A 19,526-nucleotide genomic window follows, 5' to 3' on the forward strand; every position below is an offset into this window, starting at 1 on the left:
CGCCTTAGAATTTTCTGTTTCTTTCAACAAAAGAACAACGAAAATAAGTTATATAGTTTGCATAAATCCTGGTGTTCTGGTGTTAAAATGCTGGGAAAGACGTGTTGTCTTATCGTGTTACACAAATATAAATAGAATAGCGGAAGGCAATATAACTTAACCAGGAAGAAACCCCTTTTCATAACTGGGGGCCCATTCTTAAATTCGTAGTGCCACCTGGAGACATAAAAAACTTACGAATTAATCAATTTAATTTAGACAATATTTTATAATTTCGGAGCGGAAAGCGTTGATAACCTGAATCCGAAAGGGAGAAATTAAACATCTATTGACTTTATAACGCAAATGTTTGAAGGTAAACTACAGCTTTTTTTCGTTAAAGGACATTGAGATACAATATGTTAAAAAAACATACTTAAATGAAAGATAGTATAAAAACGCTTAATGCAGATCTTTAAAACTTCAGAGAGCACGAACAAACGGACACAACATTAATTTCGGCGTCCTAAAACACAAATTAAACCGAAAACAGATATTATTAACAAAAGTAGCAACGACAGTGCATTTTGTCTGTCTTGCTTTCCTGGAACTTAGATTTTATTTTTTGCATTTAAAATAAGAAAAATAGAAATAAAACGCAAACGCACCTAAAGCCGCAGAAACTCGCCCCGCCGCCATCTTGCCGGGCGCACCTGTGGAACAGGTGGACGGGGCGTGTCCGCTGAGGAAGGTCACTCTGGAAGCGGGCTCGGCTCCTGAATGACAGCTGTGGATTCAGCTACAGCTACACGTTTCAGTTCCGAGACTAGGCTGTTCCCCCCGTTTGCTCGCTTTTCAAGCATTAATGCTACCGAGACGCCTTTGTAAAGCGCTTTTCGAGCCTTTTTTTGTGACTGCACATGACTTGTTTATCTTTTCGAATGACGGTGAAAAAATAAAGTATCAAATTCGCAGGAGAGTTTAGGGTGTATGACGTGAATTCTGGGGGGTTAAAATGTTAATGTTTTTTATTTATTATACAAAATACCTGGAATTATTCTAAAGACAATTTAAAACTACATGAACGATTAAATTCATGTAAATGTTGTATACCCTAGCTGGTGTCTGGGCAGAGTATCCCTTTAGTTCTTTTATAGTAGGTGTCACGACATGATATATTTCCATGGACGTTTGACAAGGTTCCAAATAGAAGTTTAATCCTTCAGATTAAAGATTTAAAAATCAAAAGCAATACATGGAAATAGAATCTGAACTGGTGTATGCATAGGAAATGTTTCAAAAAAAGAAATTACACCTTGTCCCCTTAAGCGCTCCGTAATAACGAACCATTAAATGAATAAAAAACCGTTATTTTTTTTAGAATAATTTCTTTCCTTTTGCTTCTCCAACATTTTTAAAACACGGTCCATCTCCAGCACAAAAAGCGCTACTCCGGGAGGATCCGGATCCAGTCTCGGCAAGTTACTATCCATCGCAGGCCACAAACAGACACGTACACACACAGGGCACAGGGCACAGGGCCGGTGTGCACAGAAGCCAGCTAATCTACCAGTATGTCTTTGGACCGTGGGAGGAAACCGGAGCCCCCTGATCAAACTCACGCAAGCACGGATCCTTTGAGACGAAACGAGCTAAGTTATTTTATCTTTAAAAATGTATATCAAAACACCTGCTTGTTTGTTTCTGGTGTTTACATGTATACATGATAGCATAGTAGCTTTATTTCCAGCTAATTTCAGTATTTCATAGAATGTGATGCCCACCTGACCATTTCATTCTTTTAACGAATAATATCTTGGGCTTCTTCCAGGTTGCCACCAGGATCTGATCTTCTCCACTTATTAATTTCCTTCTTAGCAAAACAACAGAGCTTTCGATTGACTGTTTTTTTTTTATTGAGATGCAAACAATCATAGGGCTACAGACAGTAATGTGGAACAGTTACGCTTTTATTTACAAAAATGAGAACCATGCCAGTCCAGGATGGGAAGGTACAATGGCAGCTATTCTAAGAGAAGAAATAATGGTTCTGCTGGACCTGTCACAACACCAAACAGAGAGTAAGACAAGAGTGTGAGCTGTTGCCATGCCATTGTTCTAGTTGAAATCTGGATTGCTTCGGCAGGCAGGTGTCCTCTACTGAAGTAGTCCAAGCTCCAAGCAGTGGGGTGGGTGCAGTCTGGGATTGAATGCTGCTGGTTGGGCTGCTTACTTCCTGCGACGAACAGCAGCACCCTTCTTGCTGCTGTAATACGACAAGGAAGGCGAGAGAGAAAAGCACTTTAATTTTCCTGTCCCCACTGCTGACAGACAGGATTCGCTCCCGAGAAACAGAGGTGTGGCACACTAAGCTCTAGACTTCCTTTGATCTCTGGCTTTTGATCTCATTTATAAGGGATAGAGTAAGGTCTGATTCCTTTAAAACCTTCACAAGATTTGCTGTCATTTTATTTTTCTTCTGAATGAAACATCTGCCATTCATGTGATAAAAACATAACCCGCTCCACCGGTCTTGTACTATAAACAGAAAATATTCTGCAGTGATAAATGTATATCATGAACATCAGCAATTTGCTCAAAGCCACCACTAGTTTTCTACAATTAAAAAAGAGTTTAGATTGTTATTACGTGATTTGCTCCTATCTTCACATCCATAAATCTAAAGGGTTACCTTTTGTACTACAAAATATAGATCTAGAAAGATTAATGGATACCTTGGAACTAAACAAAGAAATAAAGATGTGGGTGAAAAATAGACCAGTGAAAAAGACCTTTGCACAGCTGTGTGAGTCTAGAAAGGTCTGAAAATAATAGAATATGCCTGTAAAAGTAAATAATACATACAAGACAGCCTCTAGTATCACCACAGAAAATCTAAATGTATAATTTATTATGGAAGCACAATGCAAGGTGTACTTTTTGTTTGCTAGTACACCTTTTAAGCGATGATATACTGTACAGTATGTGGCCATTACCAATTCATAAGACATATATAAATGAGATCTGCTTAGCTTGTGATCCAAACATTTTCTTATTTAGTTAAAGCGATGCAAATTCATTGAATACTTTTCACATGGTAAAATTAATGCATATTTTTTTTCTTTTTTTTTGTATTTTTGCTGCTTTACTCCATTCTCCCTATGGCTTGATTGATCTATTACTTTTGTAAGGTACAGTATTGATTACAGCTTTGATTACATGTTATGTTATTACACGGTTATTGTTATTGTGGTACTGTCTATTGTCTTATCTTCTGTTCTATTTATATACTGCACCTGAGTGACTAATGAGAAACACTTTTCACTAAACTATGCACCTGTGTAAGTATAATGACAAATAAAGTTGAATTAAATGATCAATGCTTCACATAAGAAATACGTACAGATTTGATAATGATTTACTGCTTTAAAGACATAGTGAAGTCTCATACAACATGCTTGCAACCACTGAGGTATGAAAGGAACAGAAAATCATAAAAGTAAGCATGCTTCTTTATCTCAAACCATGCAGTACTTACTTTTTGTTTTACAGAAAGGGCTATTAAATACACCAAAACAAATTGTTGCATGGATCTGCCACTGACCTGTTGAATAGACTGCTTAATGTTAAGCAGTTTATTGTGATGGAGATTCATGCAATGTTTTTCTACTATGAAGAAAGAATATTCGCAACACGCAACTTGGCTACTGATCACATACCTTCTTGAAATCCCTTGTAGAAGCAGTCAAACACTTAACACTAACAGAGGCACCGGAGATGGCAAAGAAAATGCATTTATGTCCAGTAGATAGGGGAATTCATAATGCAGGATTGTGGATAACAATTTATAACTTGATAAAAGACAGCAGTTTTTTTAATTACACATTTTTGTTCTAGATGTCCAAGTATTGAAATTGGAATACCACATTTCCTCATTTAAGATTTTAAGAGCTTTGCATACATAGACATTTTGTTTCACACAAGCTTACAAATAATAGACAGTGATATTACAGGCAATTTCCCAGATACATTGCTGTATGCATTTTCTTTGACTGTATCCGTGAAAACACTGCGGCAAACACAAAACCACAAGACATCATAACAAAAAACATGGGCTACTACATTGTGTATGATTGTAATGTGATCTCTGTTGTACTGTGAGTTACAAAAGAGTACAATTCCGATTCTTCTGTACAGTCTTCCTAAATCTGCATTGGTAATTTAGTCTTTGTAGTCTTAAAATATGTTTTATTGGTCGTGATATGCAGTATGCTTATTCAAACTCTTATCTCTAATAATCCAGATGCTAATTCAGCACTGAAGGATTTTGCATTGACTTCCTTATTATGCTGAAGGCAAACAGAGTTAATGGCATGTTTCATCAAAGACCAAAAGCAGCTTTGTGAAAAAAGCTGTGTGTTTGTTTCATGTACGTTGGGATGACGAAGATCTGTTAGAAATGAACCGGAGTCCCATGATGCTGTCAGATGAAACTGAATGGAATGGGGAGGCTCTACTTACTGTTTCTCCAGCTCATCAATTCGGTTTCTGAGTGAGATGACCTGAAAACAACATACGATTGCATTTATTCAGGAGAAAGCTTGGCTCCATGTGTGGGCTGGGCCAAGGAACGTTACCTTGTCACAGCAGAAACCATGTCCTTTCTGAAGACCACTTTCCACAGAGTACATCCTGCAAGTTGAGGTGGAAAACAAGTGCCCAGCCCTAAGCACAATGTATGTTCGAGATTAAACTTGTTAGTTTCTCATTATTATTGATACCTAACTTAAAATTAACCAGATACAGCAGTTAAGTGCAAAATTAGAGTCAGTGATGATTTAGACCCAATTGCCTTGTTTCTTATGAATATTAAAAAAGTATAAGAAATCCATATAAAAAAAGACTCAGAAATGTCCAAAAAGTGTCTTTGGCTGTAGTACTCCTTACAGTGAGCTTTGTATTATTACTAAAAAATAAAAAGGAAGATCACAGCTATTAGTGGTCTCTCTTTTTAGCCAGTTTCTAAATTTCTAAATGTCCAGAGGGTTTATTAGGCAGATGTTTTCCACCTCTTAAAATAAAACACCTGGAACATGAGAATCCAGTTACTTACAGCTTCCTGTGGAGCCTCCTTAATGCTAGAGGAAGGGGGGAAAAAATTTTAGTCCGACCCCGTGGCTAATCAAAGAGCACACTTACCGTAGGAGGACCTGTGCCTAAACCTTATATACATGGGGCAAGAGGTTCAGAGGTCTATTATAAGGATGGGATCGAAGGAGAGAAGAGGAGAAATGGAAGTGGTAGTACAGAATTTGCACTGTTATCCTATAAGCCGGGGTCTTGAAGTTTAAAACCTCATGTCTGAATATGCAGGAACCTGGTCTGCTACTTTGAAGAACAAAGAAAATTCAGACATTGGAATACTTTTTATATGGGAAGTGTTTATACAATCGGAAGAGCATTGTCTTTCACCCCTTTCATTTTAGATGTTGATGTCTGTGGGACAAACGGGGTGAATTTCTTATCCAGGCTTCAGTTGCATGATCCTTGAAAGACCTCTTGGTGAACACTGACCTAATGCCCCAGTTCCATGGTCACCTTGAAGAGGCCCATGCAGGCAGACCATGCGTTGCTGGCTGAGCCTGGAAGCTTTGTCACAGGCACTCTGTACTTACAATTTACTCAGCTCTTCCACCCTCTTACGTAGTGTTACCACCTGAGGGAGATTAAAGCAAAACTGGTTTTCACCACAACACTGGTTTGTGTCCCCACAACATTCTATTTTATTTTGGCTCTCGGCATAAATTAGCACCTAATTTGTGAGTTGCGTTGCAATTAATTAGGTAATTAGTTGTTCTTCAGTCAACTCTCTTTTTTTAAAGGTATGAAATTACATCTTTTTAGTTAACCACGGTCTTGCCAATGTATTACACTGCAAAATTACCATGAACATGTTCCTTGTCCTATAGCTCCACCAATCTCCAGCAATCTCCATGAAACGAACATAACAGACCGTAAGTAAAAACCGTTGCACCACTGATGCTACTAATATTATTGTAGAGGTTTTAAAACCTCAGAGCCTCTAAGACTGGGGTGGCATAGTTTGTTGCTACTAATAGTTATCTGCCTTCGGTACCCACGGATCTTCTTTCTTCATTATGGAATTTCAAATTTTAATTTGCTTTAAAAGCACAGACTTCTGAAATCATCCAGGCGCTACATTAAAAAGCTGAAAGAAGCTGGGGAAAGAAAAGCAAACTTCAGGTTTGTCTTCATACAGTAAACCACGTGTAGAAAGGTCATGAAAAAAGAAAGTCACATTTGCCTTTTCCTTCAGGAGTGTTAGAGCTCTGGAAATCAGAAACACTCACCTCATACTTCTGTCTCTTCAGCTTCTCCGTGAAGTCAAATTTCTCAGACTCCAGGGAGTGCATCCAGTCCCACAGCTCCTTAGCTTTCTCTCTGTAGCAGAAATACAGCCATAGGAATGAGCCAGTCTGGTTTCATACAGCTCCAAGAATGCTCTTTACAAGGAACGTGTGCCTGGAAAACCTGTTGTTTTCCATGCCATTCCTCTGCTTATGCAGCTGTTGCTTGATTTTATTATGATTTCTCTTCTTAAGTAGAAGTCACTTTCACTAAAGAAATGAATAGGAAAATAAACAGAAATGCTCAAGTTTTATATTAATCACTAAAATCCAGGACATTTGACATGGGGTAAACAAACAATGTAAACCATGCCTTTGTGAATTTTCCATATTTGCAAATCTGTTTGATCAATTTAGCGATTCCTACCTCAGCTTGTCCTCACTCAGATGGTCAATGTTCAGAGGCTTGCGTCTGTCTGCCAGGATCTTCTTCTTCTTTTCTCTCTCGGTCTGCTTTTTGCCTCTCTTCTGATCAGCCTAAATTTCCAAGAACAGTAAAGGTCGATGACGCTACCACAAACGATGTAACCGCCAGCCAATACACATGGCACAGAAACATTTGTAAAACAAGAAACCCATGTGTGCCAAACTGTAATAGAACGGTTCTAGTCAGAGATATCCTGTTTCCTTGTGAAACTGCTAATGAAACAATGAAGACCAATGATTTTAAAGTCACTAAAGATTATAATGTCATGGGGAAAAAAATAGCTGCACATACTGTACTGTATTGTTGTTATCTAGTTCAACCCTGACACTCGTCTCCAGTAACACTGAGGCCCACTGATGGCATGCTCAGTCTCTGTGCAGCGTGCGGGAACTCTTACCTTAGCAAGGTAGCTGCTGTACTGAGAGCCCATGTTGGTGAGGGCCTTCTTCTTCTTGGCATCCTCTTCAGCCCTCTTCTTCTGATCTTCCTCCTCTTTCCTGAGCCTCTCCTCCTGTGGGACAAAGCACACACACATGCACAGTTCGGTCAAACAGGCCGCAGGAAGGTCAGGATCCCCTCGTCAGTTCATTCTCAGGTTTTGGACATGGCGCTCTATGCAAGATGACATCAGTATGTGCATGATTGGCTGCAAACTTCAGCATTCACTTTGAATACGTGCGTATAGAGCATTAGGAATACAACACAAGAAGACATCACTGGAATTAATACATCATCATTGTATCATTATAAAAGGCACTGCCTGATTTGTGCAAGGCACTGTATTATACAATAGATGTGCAAGTTGCTGTTAATTTGTAATGATAGGGATAATGCAGCAGCCCATATCGGTTTCCTATGTCATAAGTGATTCCTATAGGCTTGACATTCACCTCTCGTCTCGCCTGGCGCTCTTTATCCTTCTCAGCTCTTTCTCTCTGTTGTTCGGCTCTCTCTGTTCTGCGCTTCTCCTGTTTGAAAAGAAACACAGCAGGGTGATGTGATGTAGAACTGTGAGGCCTCTGATTATTACAGTGATATTTACTAGACTGAAACATACATTCAACATAGGAAAGAAAAGTTCATGTTCATTTTTAAGCATTTTGTATTGTCAAAGGTAGTTAGAAGAGAAATGTATATGCCCGTGTCTGCCTGATTAAAGGACTGCATTTGTTGTCTGACTGACAGATGTGTGAATAAGAGAAATGACCCGGTCTCCTGACCACCTGTGTCTTGTAGGCACCTATAAGCAGAGAACATGCATTTATTAGTCTGTTTAAACTTTGTACTGTACATAAGAGTAATCACTCAATTTAGTTTTGAAGTATGTAATTTTATCTTTATTAAATGACTTTTTGTCTAGCCACCAAGCTCTCATTTCAATGTTCATTTTGTCTAGGTTTCTCTGTCTAGGTTTCTTCCTACAGTTTTTTGCACTCGCTATATGTACTGTACTGTATATTGGAATCCTTGTTAATGAGTATATGTATGACTAGCTTGTTTATAACTACGGCAAACTTATTCTATGAATCTGCACAATGTTTTGATATATGAACACTGTTTCCCCATTTTGCCCCTTTTGCATGAAGCTTATTATTCGTATAATGCCAGACTTATTTCCCCCTTTCTTGTGCCAGAACTGAAATTTCACCTGAACGTCTGAATACAGTGATTGATTCAGATTGTCTGTTCACATGGCTAAGGCAACCGCTGTCTTCTAAACCAGGAGTGCAAGTCCAAGTCCTGGAGAGACCCTGTGCTTTCTGCTTTTCCTTCCAAAGGAGCTTTTAATCAGTTCCTCCAACTCAACTTTTTAAAGGTGCTCCATACATAATTATACCCTTTTCACCTTTTCTATACAGAGTTTTTGGTCTCAGAAAATACACTACAGAGGTTTTTATTCCCAGAAACTCAGTAGAAACTCAGTAGAATCAGAATCAGTAGAAATTAGTCAGCCTCCATAATTAAGCTCAGCTGGAAGGAAAACCTGCAGATGCAGGAGTCTTCCACAACCAGAATGGCAAACTAAATCAAACTAAAACATGAGGGAAGTGGGCGAAATGGAACACAAACTAGGCAGAGTCATAACAAAAACATTTATACGGCACTGGACATCTGAGTTACTCACAATTCTCTCCTTCAAGGCAATAAGCTCCTCCTCTTCCTTCTTCCTGTGCTCAAAGTGAGCATCAATCAGACCCTGCAGCTCCATAAGGTCCTTGTTCTGACGCTTCTTCTGGATGTCCTATGAGAGAGTGAGACACATGTGATTAGATACTGCATATCTCCATGGCTCATGCACACATTTGGGTAACATAAATTCAGCTAAATGCATTCATGGGCAATGTATTCTACAGATGATGAAAAAGCCACACATAAAAAATGAAAACATTTAAATTTACTCACATCAAAGTCCACCTTCTCCCCCTCAGGGATCTTAGGGGCAGTAGGTCTGAGAAGTATTGATAAGAGTTCAGTTGAGTTTGGTCAAATACAACACAATTATAATAAATATAATAACACAAATATAACACAATTGCTGAGAGTTAAGGAGAATCAGGCTTTATAGATGTTACTCATAAGGTAATGAATGTTGTAAAAACAGCCTTGGCAATTGGTAATTCTGCTACTTTCTACATTAAAAAAATAATTTTAATATTTGGTAATTTATTAATGTAATTAATATTTTCTTTACAACCTTGAAATGCTAAAAGGTTTTGCACAAACTAAATTATAGGAAATACTGCAGCTTATCTATACATTATATATGAATCTATATATGTGGTGATAAAGTATCTTATGGTTAATGCAATCAGTCATGTAGTCTATTTTACTGTTTCATTTATTAATGTCAATAATGCAAATTGTACTTTCTTAAAGGAAAACATTTTTCCAGAAACCTAGATTTTAAGTTATATATTTACTTACTTGAACTTTGGTTTCTCTTCTGTTAGATAAAAAAAAACAGAAAAGGGACAAGAGCATTTCACAAAGTTATAAATCCACAGACTGACGACATGGATGTTCAGACTGCACATCCAAACCTTACATTTAGTGAGTAAATGCTATTTTGTGATAACTGAATGGTTTTAAAATAAAATGGCAAACTTTAAGACAAGTCATTTACAAAACTAATACACAACTAGTGTATCCTTTCATTAGGATAAAGTGTTAATTTATGTGTTTGGGTAAATTAATTGAAAACAAGATATATATTTGATATACTAATATACAAATCACACATAGGGTGTCATATACTCTATTTATATATTTCTCTATATATAATTTTTACCCAAATTGTAATCAATTAAAATACTACAAAACAGGAGGAAAACACTATGTCATAATTAGATATAGTAACACATCTGTCTCATTGAGTAATTTGTGCCATGGACAAAATAAAAATGGCTCCGTTGTTCAGACAAGTATTACAGAACAGATACAGATGAGTATGGATGGATCTACCAGCATTTTACAGCATATGCTTTTGGCTTGACCCTCCCACCCACTTCCACTTGTCAGAAACGCAAGCACAGAGCAGCAAAGGATAACAATTATCGTGCCGCAAAATACCATCGTGTTCTTCGTCTTCGGCTGGTGTGCCGCATGTCATGCGAAGCCAGAAAAGAAAAGAAGCAAAGCAAGGAATAAGCAAAGTGATAAAGCACTGTGAAGCAATGACAGCATTTCATATTCCTTCACCCTTTTCACTGCATGACAACTGACCAAGCCCTTCTGCTGATTTGAAGCTGTCGGTCTTTATTTTCTCAGCATCAGTTTTACTGGGCCACTGATTCGAACTTTTTTTAACTCCCAATTATCCTAAAACATGTTGGCTTTCTAGCATAAAATACCTATTCGGCAACGAGCCGGTCCAATAGCTACATAAACCAGTGGGTTTGTAAGGATCTCTATTTTGTGTTAAGTCCTCTTTTATTATTGCTAGAAGATTCAGAAATAGGTCAACATACCTTCCTCTTCATAGGTCTCTGGATAATGCATGCAGCAAGCAATCAAAGCAGAAAGCAAAAAAAAACACATCATTGGCAATAGGAAAGTCATTTGCACATTGTTTTTAAAACACACATGTGCTTTTAAAACACACATGTTCACAAGCTAAACAACTGCAAAGGACAGCAAAACTGGGGCTGAGAGATGTTTCAGCAAAATACATTTTGGTAAGAAATTTTTCAGTCAAGCATATACAAATCATCAAACTGAATTTTTAACATCCCAAAAAGGATTGAATAAAGAACCATCTAGTTTAGAATTTATTACTGTAAATATAAAGTTACTGGATTTGTTTTGAAAAGTGAATTTTAGTAGATAACTGTGTACAATAAAAAAAGGCTACTTTTAAAAAGTATTACAGTTGCAAGTTCCTTACTCTTTTTGAATTCCTAAGAATATGTGGTAAAACATTTTTAACGAACGTGTATTACATTACATAGTCACTATACACACAACATAATGTAGATCACTGTGGTTGATTAATTCTCAAAAATATATAGAATTAATATAATTATAAATTTATACAATTCATATTAATTGATTAATATTATTAATTATACGAAATAATAAAGCTGTTCGTTTGAAAAATTAATTGTTTACTCAAATAACTTGGAACTGTAATGTCATGCTTTTCAAAAATAACATTCCCCACTACTTGGTAGATTTGGTTGTCCCAGTTCAGTCACAAATTTCTTTCTAATTTAATTTTTTAATTTAAACTGCTTGTGTTATATGTCTTTGAAAAAGGAAAAGCAATGGAGACACCACAGTGACTGAAGGGGACAGAAATGCTTCCTGTCCCTGTTACGTTTCCCAGACGTGCAGGAAGAAATCAGGCTTAAGGGTTTTGACAGACCTCCTGCAGCACAAAATCAGGGACCATAGAATTATGCCCTCAGCCAGCTATGAGCCACAGTACAGACCCGCATTTTGAAAAGGAGTTTAAAGACAGAAATATGCTTTCCAAAAAGAAACTGAACAATTATATTGGAAAAGCCCGAATTAGCCATGGAAGCTGCTAATGTTTGATCTTTGCCCTGTAACTCAAGTTTTTAAAATGGGGTCAAAAGCAGAGTGAATGAAAAATTTCAATTCACTGAAACTAAAAAAGGCTCAGGTGTGTGTTAATATACAGTATATACATACAGTAAGGAATCTTGGAACATTTGGAAGCCAAATTAAATAATGTTTATGTGGTTTAAAGAATGCATTTTTTGTCCCTCAAGCTGATTATATTAAATCAGTGCAAAACATGCACATAATCAGAAGGTAAACGTCACCAGGGATCACAAATAATCCACTGATGTAAATCTCTGCCCATATTTCTAATGATCCTTTAGTCAAGAAAAAAATAGCAGAAGAACATCGATAGATCTCCCTTTTTCTGGAGTTGAAAATGAACATTTCGTGTGGTAAAAGAAAGTGATGCCAGCAGCTGCTTCTTAGAACTGTGGGTGACAGGTTGCTTTTGTGGCTTAGAATCTATTAGAATGAATATGACCGTAGGGGCAAGCCACTTAATCATAAGGAAAAGCGCTGAAAGCAAGATTAATTTGCTTTAAAACTAAGCAAGTCTTTCAAAGTAAGCAGAAAGCATTATGGCATGCTGCTCTGGCAAACTGACTCATACTGTATGTAATACATATATATATATTATTGATTTTTTTCTTCATAATCAGTTATGAAGAGGAGGTACTTCCGATGGAACTTAAATTATTCAAAGAATGGAGTCGAGACATTAAGCTGACAGGATGGTACAGCTAATGGGTTCTAACAATATGGATTCATTGTGGATCTCAGGAAGGATGAATGAATACAGATCACATACCTTCATCAGCATGCACCTCCTCGTGGTGTGCTTCTTCAGCAGGTATAGAACATGCAGCAAGCAGTCAGGAGCAAAAATTAAAGAAAGGTTGTTTTTTTTAGTGTGAGGGCGAACTAGATTTAAAACACGATCACCTATCAAAAAGCTCGTTCACCAAAAAGTACAACCAGGGGAAGAAAATGCATCAGGCAACAAGGAGAAGGGAGTGAATACCCACTAGATACAAGAAACAAGAAACTAGAAACAAGGTCAGTAGAGACAGAGGGAAGATATTTTAAAAATTGAATTACAGTTTCTTATGCACTGGGGATACTTGAGTCAAAAAGTTGCATCTTGCATCACATGCAAAAATGTGCTTTGGAGAGAAAAGAAAACATTGTAAAGTTTGTGGTTGTTGCTTCATGAAGGCGTGAAGGTCATCCAGTCAGTGGTCACCCTTAACTAGCTTGTGTTTGACAGACACAAAAGTCACGAGTCAGGTGATCTCAAAGCAAGCAACTGTTCATCCGACACACTTTAGAACACACGCCGACAAATACACAAATAAACATACACAGGAACGAAAACCTGGGAAGAAACATGTCATGGGGAAGGTTCCTGTGGAAGACAGAACACTGCAGCTATGATCCAAAAACACAACAATTGTTTTAGCGCTGTTATTTTCCTAACGTTATTTCTCTCTTGAGCTGAGCAGAGCTGGGGTGTGTGTGCGGAGCGCAGATGAATTTTAAGTGGTGTGGGCTGTTCGGTCATCTTGGATACTCAGTAATTATGTCAATATGCTGCAGAAATTACAAAGGAAGATCTGAGATTACCTGAACATAGTATAACACAAAGAGCGTGTAAACGGGCAATTTAACTTACTGTATAGCTATTAACAGTGCTTAATGAGCCAACGATGGTGTAAAACAAAAAAAAATGTTGCAAAATTACTGTGGGGCTAATACTTAAACAACTTTCGATTATTACAAATATTTGTTTTAAATATGTATAATGCATTGAATTTTGTTTCTTATTGTACCGGATAAAGCAGCCCTGAATAATGCTGTAAGGCACATAACCTAAATCCAGATTTGCAAGACGTATTTCTTGTGTGACAATATCTTTTGGGAAAGAGAAACTCCCTTTACTTCAGAGTTTAATTAAATCTCTTTTAAATTACGTCAGCGTAATTTTGTATCAAGTGTGTCTCCAAAAGCAGCATTACACATGAAAGGCCATTTACTTTTGTACACCTTTGGCACACCGCTGCAGCACATGATGATACATCAACACCGGACGAAAGACGTTTTTTCCCCGACATGCCAACGTGACAGCGACAGAACACGATGCGTCACAAACAAGCAGGCTTTGTCAAACACGTCGAAAATTAAGGGTGAAGAAAAAAAAGGGCAACAAATTAGTGTCAGTAGGAAAAGTAGAAATCACGGGTGTGTGTTCTTTTACCTTCCTCTTCATATTCTTCATTTTCCGCAAAAAAGCAGCAAAATAGGAAAATTAAAAAGACGGCACCTCTGTACACAATGTACCAAATAATGTCATACAACATTTTACAAAAGCATGTTAAGCGTACTGTATATAAGCCTTGACATTCTGTTAAAAAACACACTTGGAAGAATACAAAAATACTTTTATTTCTATTTTTTTTAATCATACCCTGGGGACTACAAGGCCTTAACGATAAAACTAACAGACACCCACAAAGGAAAACGGCGCCTGCAAGCTTTAACGTTAAATCAGAAATGAATTGCTAGCGTGCAGTGAGGACTGTATACCAGCAAAGCCTTGGGAAGTCATAATGTAGAGGTGCAGGACAGAAAGAGAACAAGACAGACAGGGAATGTATGTAAATATATTCTAATTTCACTGCTGTCAAAACGGTTCCGTTTTTAGACTGTGCCCCCTTGTTTCTGAAAGTCAAGGTAAACTACAAAATACAAAACATTTTGATTTTTATCAAATTAAAATGCGCTGCTCTGTGTAACTTTTGCTCTTTTGGTGTTTCAAAAACATAGGCGTCACTTCCTTTACACAGAACAATACTGGAAAATATACTGTACATCATAAATGAACAACTTTCTTCAAGCTATCAATAATATTCAGAGTAATTGCTATCTCTAATTTTGTTCAATTTAAGTATGTGGTTTCTTAAAAAAAACTTTTAGCAATAAAAAATAACAACAGATAAATGTACTTTTTTAAATAGTTCCACATGAGGCACAGTATATATTTATGTCTGGTTACTTCAGTACCTGCAACTGTACATTGGCAAAAGTAAGGGCATATTTGATGATTTGCTGCAGAACCATTTAAAAAAAAAGCTGAAATGAGCTCAAAAGCTTTTCTTTCAGAAACAGCAGCAATCTATGAAACGATTTCAAGCCCATTCAAGTCAAGCCAAACCCGAAAAGAATATTTGTCCATCACCTTAAACCTTTATTTGTTCAGGAAACAGATGAATAAAACAATAATTAGATCCAATTATTTTGGGAAATATGCATTTGATAGAACACAGTACATTAACTAAAGGTTATTGTTGCACTACATTTATTGTGCCACTAGGTGGAAACAGCGAACCTACAGTTCGTCAAAGGCTGTTCACAATTACAAAGTACTGTAGATGACCCTTGGCTTTAAAAATAACTTGGGAATAGTTAGTATCACATTTCACTTCGGATATATAAGATTAAATTAAATGTATAAAAATCTCATTTTTATTCAAGACCTTGTGATGGTTACTTACCCTCCACGTGTTCACTGAAAAATAAAAAACAAAACGTCGTTAAGCGTCATACTAAAATTATTCAGTTTTAAAATTACAGCGTCTAAGTGCAATAAGATCAATAATGTTGCATACAATATTAATATTTCAATTCATATTTCAACAGTTTTTCAAGGAGGCTTAGTGTTTGAAGTTTGCACACATGACTTGCAAACTAGTTTGAAAATAACCCAAAATATAAATCGATTGGTATAATGCGTTTTTTCACCCAGTAATTAGTTTTGAGGCATAATCATTCCATTATAAAAACACTGCTTTCAAAAACAACCCTGGTGCATAAATAACAAATATGATCATTTTTATCAATTGGCTTCCAAGGTAAATTAAAAATAAGGCAGAACCTGATTGATTTAGGAAGCTTTGTCCACATGAGATTTAATATTGTCATTAAAATATTAAACATGCAAGATTTAGAGTTTATATTTGCATTAACTACTGCACACATCTAGTTATTTAGTTGATTCATAACTGTCTTGTTTGCTATGTCGCTGGGCCGCGAGACTGCAAATGTATTTTCTTACATTAGGATATTACAAAGTTATAGAATCTTATGTGGAGACCCATCCTGGTAGGACTATTGGAAAGACACATTTTTGTTGTTTTATATAATTTTTCCTTCTTTAAAAGAAATAAGACCATACTCACACTTCCTCTGTGTCAGACATGTTGACAGTGGACCTTACACCTGATAAGAGCAAGAGAGAGAGAAAGTTCAACTACAGAGAGCAGAGCTGTACTCGCCAGTCCTTCATTTATAGCCACAGGGATGCTGTCACCCCCAAAATTATCTCCTCCTTTTTTCAAGAGGAACGTGATAGGCTTATAACTGTAGCATCACGGAGTGAGTCCCAGGGGAGAAAATAAAAGGAGGATCAATATAATCATATTGTCGGAAATTAAGATTAACATTTAATTTAATTGGGTTTGAAAGATTAAAAGAGTGGTATTCATTGTGTGTTTTTTCATTGTTTCGGGGAAAACGATGTTATTCAACAAAACTTCAAAGCACAGATATGGTATCTCCATGCCAGCAAGTTAACATCAATACTCTAAAATACCCAAGTAAAGTAGATTCCTGTTTGGAAAATGCCACACAGATTGCACTAATGAAAATGCAATTATTAGGACATTGTTTCTACTCAAGGCAAAAGTCTTTTAATGTGCATTGTAAAACCATTTTTGCTGGTAAAATGGTTCTAGGTCAATTTGACCAACATTGGGTTTCAGCCTTGTAGTTATATTATTTCGCATCGAAATTTAACACCCTCTCTTATATGCCTATTTGATGACACCTGAGAAGGGGCAGCTCCTTACATTTACAGTATCTTAAATGTGTGTATGATTCTTTGAGATGCAACTCCCACCAAGAACCCAGAGATCAAGGTCTGTGTTGTCAGATCTGAACATGTTTCTTGGCTAAATCTCATCCAGCAGATTTATGATATGAGTTAAAATATTCATATGAATTCATATCACCTGCCAAGCTCATATAAATGAAGTATGGAAAAGTTAAATGAGCCTTTTGTATGAATATTTGTAGGAGACCTGAAATAATTTGTATTGGGAAATAATCAAAATACGACTTTTACCTTAGACCCAAAGTTCATAAATTAATATAATGACTGCACCTAAGAGACTGACTTCACAAGCATTCAAATCCACAGACAGCTGTGGATGTATTTCAGAATTAGTCCTTGGATCATATTTCTCACCCTCAGCTTGGGTTCTTTCTGCTGGAATAGCTCTCATAATTCCCATTCCGTTTCCTTATCTGGAAACTGCTGCTCGCAGCAAGAAGAGACGTGAAAGCCAGCAGAGACGATGCTTTCACTCGGCACGTTTGAAAACAAATATCTGTCCTACATGAGGCTAGACATCTCTGTTGAAAACGTGATGTGAGCAAAATGTGTGTAACAACAGGGCACAACTGTCACAAAAAGAGCTCATCAAAGCCAGTGATAGTGGAAAAGGTATTGTAACATGGAAAAAAAATCAATGTGCAATTGAACCAATAAGTCATTTATGTCAAAGAAATCAAGATACCGATGAAGTGATTAAAGTTACCCTTTGATTGCTTTGGAATTTTGAAATCTATGAGAAATAGTTTTCATGCATTATTATATCAATTTGTTATTTACTACTAATAAACAAAAATACAGTTTTCGTGGATCTGAATGTCTTAAAATGATACTTATTTTACTAAGTGTTACTCTTAACTGCTGTTTGAACACTTTAATAGGCATTTCTCATTTGAACATTGTACTGCATAACCCAAAAGAATACTTGTACAGATGTTCACCCCATGCATTCCTTGGATTTATTACAAAACACATAGCAAGAAAGGTATTAATACGTTATTTAGTAGCTGAATCACATGAGAATTCTATACACCCCATTGTTATTAGCCCTTATTCTACAGTCATTATAATTGTATTATCAGGTGCTCTCTGCTAAGCCTTCATTGTCATTGCAAACATAGATACAAAGTCTGAAAAATAGCGACAAGTTCAAGGAAGTGATTTGTAAATCCTAGGCTTAAATACACCACTGATATACTGACAGGAGTTTTGGAACCAGTACAGATAAACTGATCTACAGAATGTGTTCTGTGACCTTGTAACATCATACCCAAGGGTTGGAAATATATGTGTCCAACAAACGACATGAAGAATTTGATCCAGCAGTGACCATATACCATCTGTTTACTGTTTTCAGTTACCCCTTAACTTACACACACATCCATAAAACAAAACATGTACTCACCAAACCTTGTCTCAAGATAAAATGATATCCTACAATACGGACTGAATATATTGTGCCAAATGTACTGTATATACTGACCGCATGCAGAAAACAACATTGTCATTTCCTCTTTCTAGCATTTCTAATTCTTATGTATTTAATGCAAAAACAATATTTCTCCATTTTCAGGCAAAACACATTTAAATGGTCAGATTTGGATTGTCGTTAAATTGAGCAAATTCCAAAGAATTCCTTGTCATAACGTTGAACACGCAGACATGTTAAAACAGGATCCTCTCCAAGGTGCTTGTTTCACAAAACAAAAATATAACTTTGCATCTAAATAGGTTCCTGTGGTGAACCATAACAAGCAATCTTTTCATTTACACAAATCCAACTTGTCTTTGTGTTCCAGATGACACATTTGGATGATAACAAGCCACTTAGAGAATTGGTTTGCTCTGGGCCTGTTAATTGGAAAGTAGGTGCATCGTGAACCAGCCCCATTTTGAAACGAGTGGTCACAGATACAAGTGCATATTACAGGTTATTGGGAAAACGTGTATTTTATTATCTCCTGCCTACTAAATGTGTTGCACAGAACCCCCAGACTATACAGGCTCTTTCTCTTACCTCCAACAAGCTGAAAGAAGTGAGCTCCCTGTTGGCGGAGACTGGCTGTAGGTCTGCAAACTTCCCAAGGTGATTAAGTCCTCCTGTTATAGTGATATTTGATCTCTTGAGGGTCCTTATTGGCTGTAACTCCTTGAGACCCTATGAGCATGGGAGGGTGATAGTGTCTTTGCAGGGCCACTGAATAAGGGAAGGAATAGATTATGCAAAAGAGGGAAGGAACATGTTTGGAGAAAAGCACCCGAGACTCCTGTTGCTATATTTGAATCAAACTAGGCAAGCAGAAAATTATGAAGGGTTTTGTTTTAGGGACCTGATGAATGCACTATGAGGGAGGTAGAGAATAGCTTGGCACAATTCTTGCCATTTGAACTTCATCAGAACTGGAAAATAATAACAACACACTTGATATAAATTCAGATTAAAATGACACCAGACTCTGAAAGCAACAAGGACAGTATTGTGTTTAAGAACAAAAAGAACAAAAAGAAAATCCTATGTTATGTCTTCTATACCTTTTTTTTATACTTTGTTGTTGCATAAAACTGGAAGGTACTTGCAGAAAACCCTCAGGACCTTTGGGACAAATCCTTACAGATTTCCAGTGGTTGGCAAAAATCCTTTGTTTTTGTGGTGTACTCATTGTGAGACTCTCAAAAGAGCCCTCTGGTATTCTTAAAGCAGTTTATATACATTTTG

The 19,526-nt window shown here is 36.9% G+C and overlaps 1 protein-coding gene across 18 annotated transcripts; it reads right to left on the reverse strand.

The window, feature by feature from the left end:
- Positions 1–1,871: 1,871 nt before the first annotated feature.
- On the reverse strand, positions 1,872–18,967 carry tnnt3a (troponin T type 3a (skeletal, fast)). 18 transcript variants are annotated; one of them, XM_088611598.1, is made up of 16 exons: positions 18,828–18,967; positions 16,098–16,137; positions 15,414–15,427; positions 14,117–14,131; positions 12,671–12,700; positions 10,803–10,820; positions 10,405–10,425; positions 9,760–9,778; positions 9,238–9,283; positions 8,960–9,076; positions 7,725–7,802; positions 7,232–7,345; positions 6,775–6,884; positions 6,351–6,441; positions 5,655–5,695; positions 1,872–2,245 (listed from the first exon to the last, which is right to left on the reverse strand). In XM_088611598.1, the coding sequence occupies exons 2-16, from the start codon at positions 16,115–16,117 to the stop codon at positions 2,209–2,211; spliced, it is 771 nt and encodes a 256-aa protein (XP_088467724.1). In that variant the 5' UTR covers positions 16,118–16,137; positions 18,828–18,967; the 3' UTR covers positions 1,872–2,208. The 18 variants fall into 18 exon arrangements, with proteins under 18 accessions (XP_088467724.1, XP_088467723.1, XP_088467722.1 ...); XM_088611597.1 differs by lacking the exon at positions 5,655–5,695 and adding an exon at positions 4,501–4,541 and having other exon boundaries at positions 12,671–12,703; XM_088611596.1 differs by having other exon boundaries at positions 12,671–12,703.
- Between the last annotated feature and the right edge of the window lie 559 nt (positions 18,968–19,526).

The sequence above is a fragment of the Lepisosteus platostomus genome, chromosome 18 (genome assembly GCF_059453375.1).
Source record: "Lepisosteus platostomus isolate fLepPlt1 chromosome 18, fLepPlt1.hap1, whole genome shotgun sequence".
Lineage (NCBI taxonomy): Eukaryota > Metazoa > Chordata > Actinopteri > Semionotiformes > Lepisosteidae > Lepisosteus > Lepisosteus platostomus.

Bases quoted from the DNA above. Each gene is read 5' to 3' on its own strand.
- tnnt3a (XM_088611597.1), bottom strand. From the start codon at position 16,117: ATGTCTGACACAGAGGAAGT. The intron at 7,346-7,724 runs GTGAATGTCAAG...TTTGTCCCACAG, and splicing joins AGCGCCAGGCGAGACGAGAG to GAGGAGAGGCTCAGGAAAGA. The intron at 6,885-7,231 runs GTAAGAGTTCCC...TTGGAAATTTAG, and splicing joins ACAGCAGCTACCTTGCTAAG to GCTGATCAGAAGAGAGGCAA.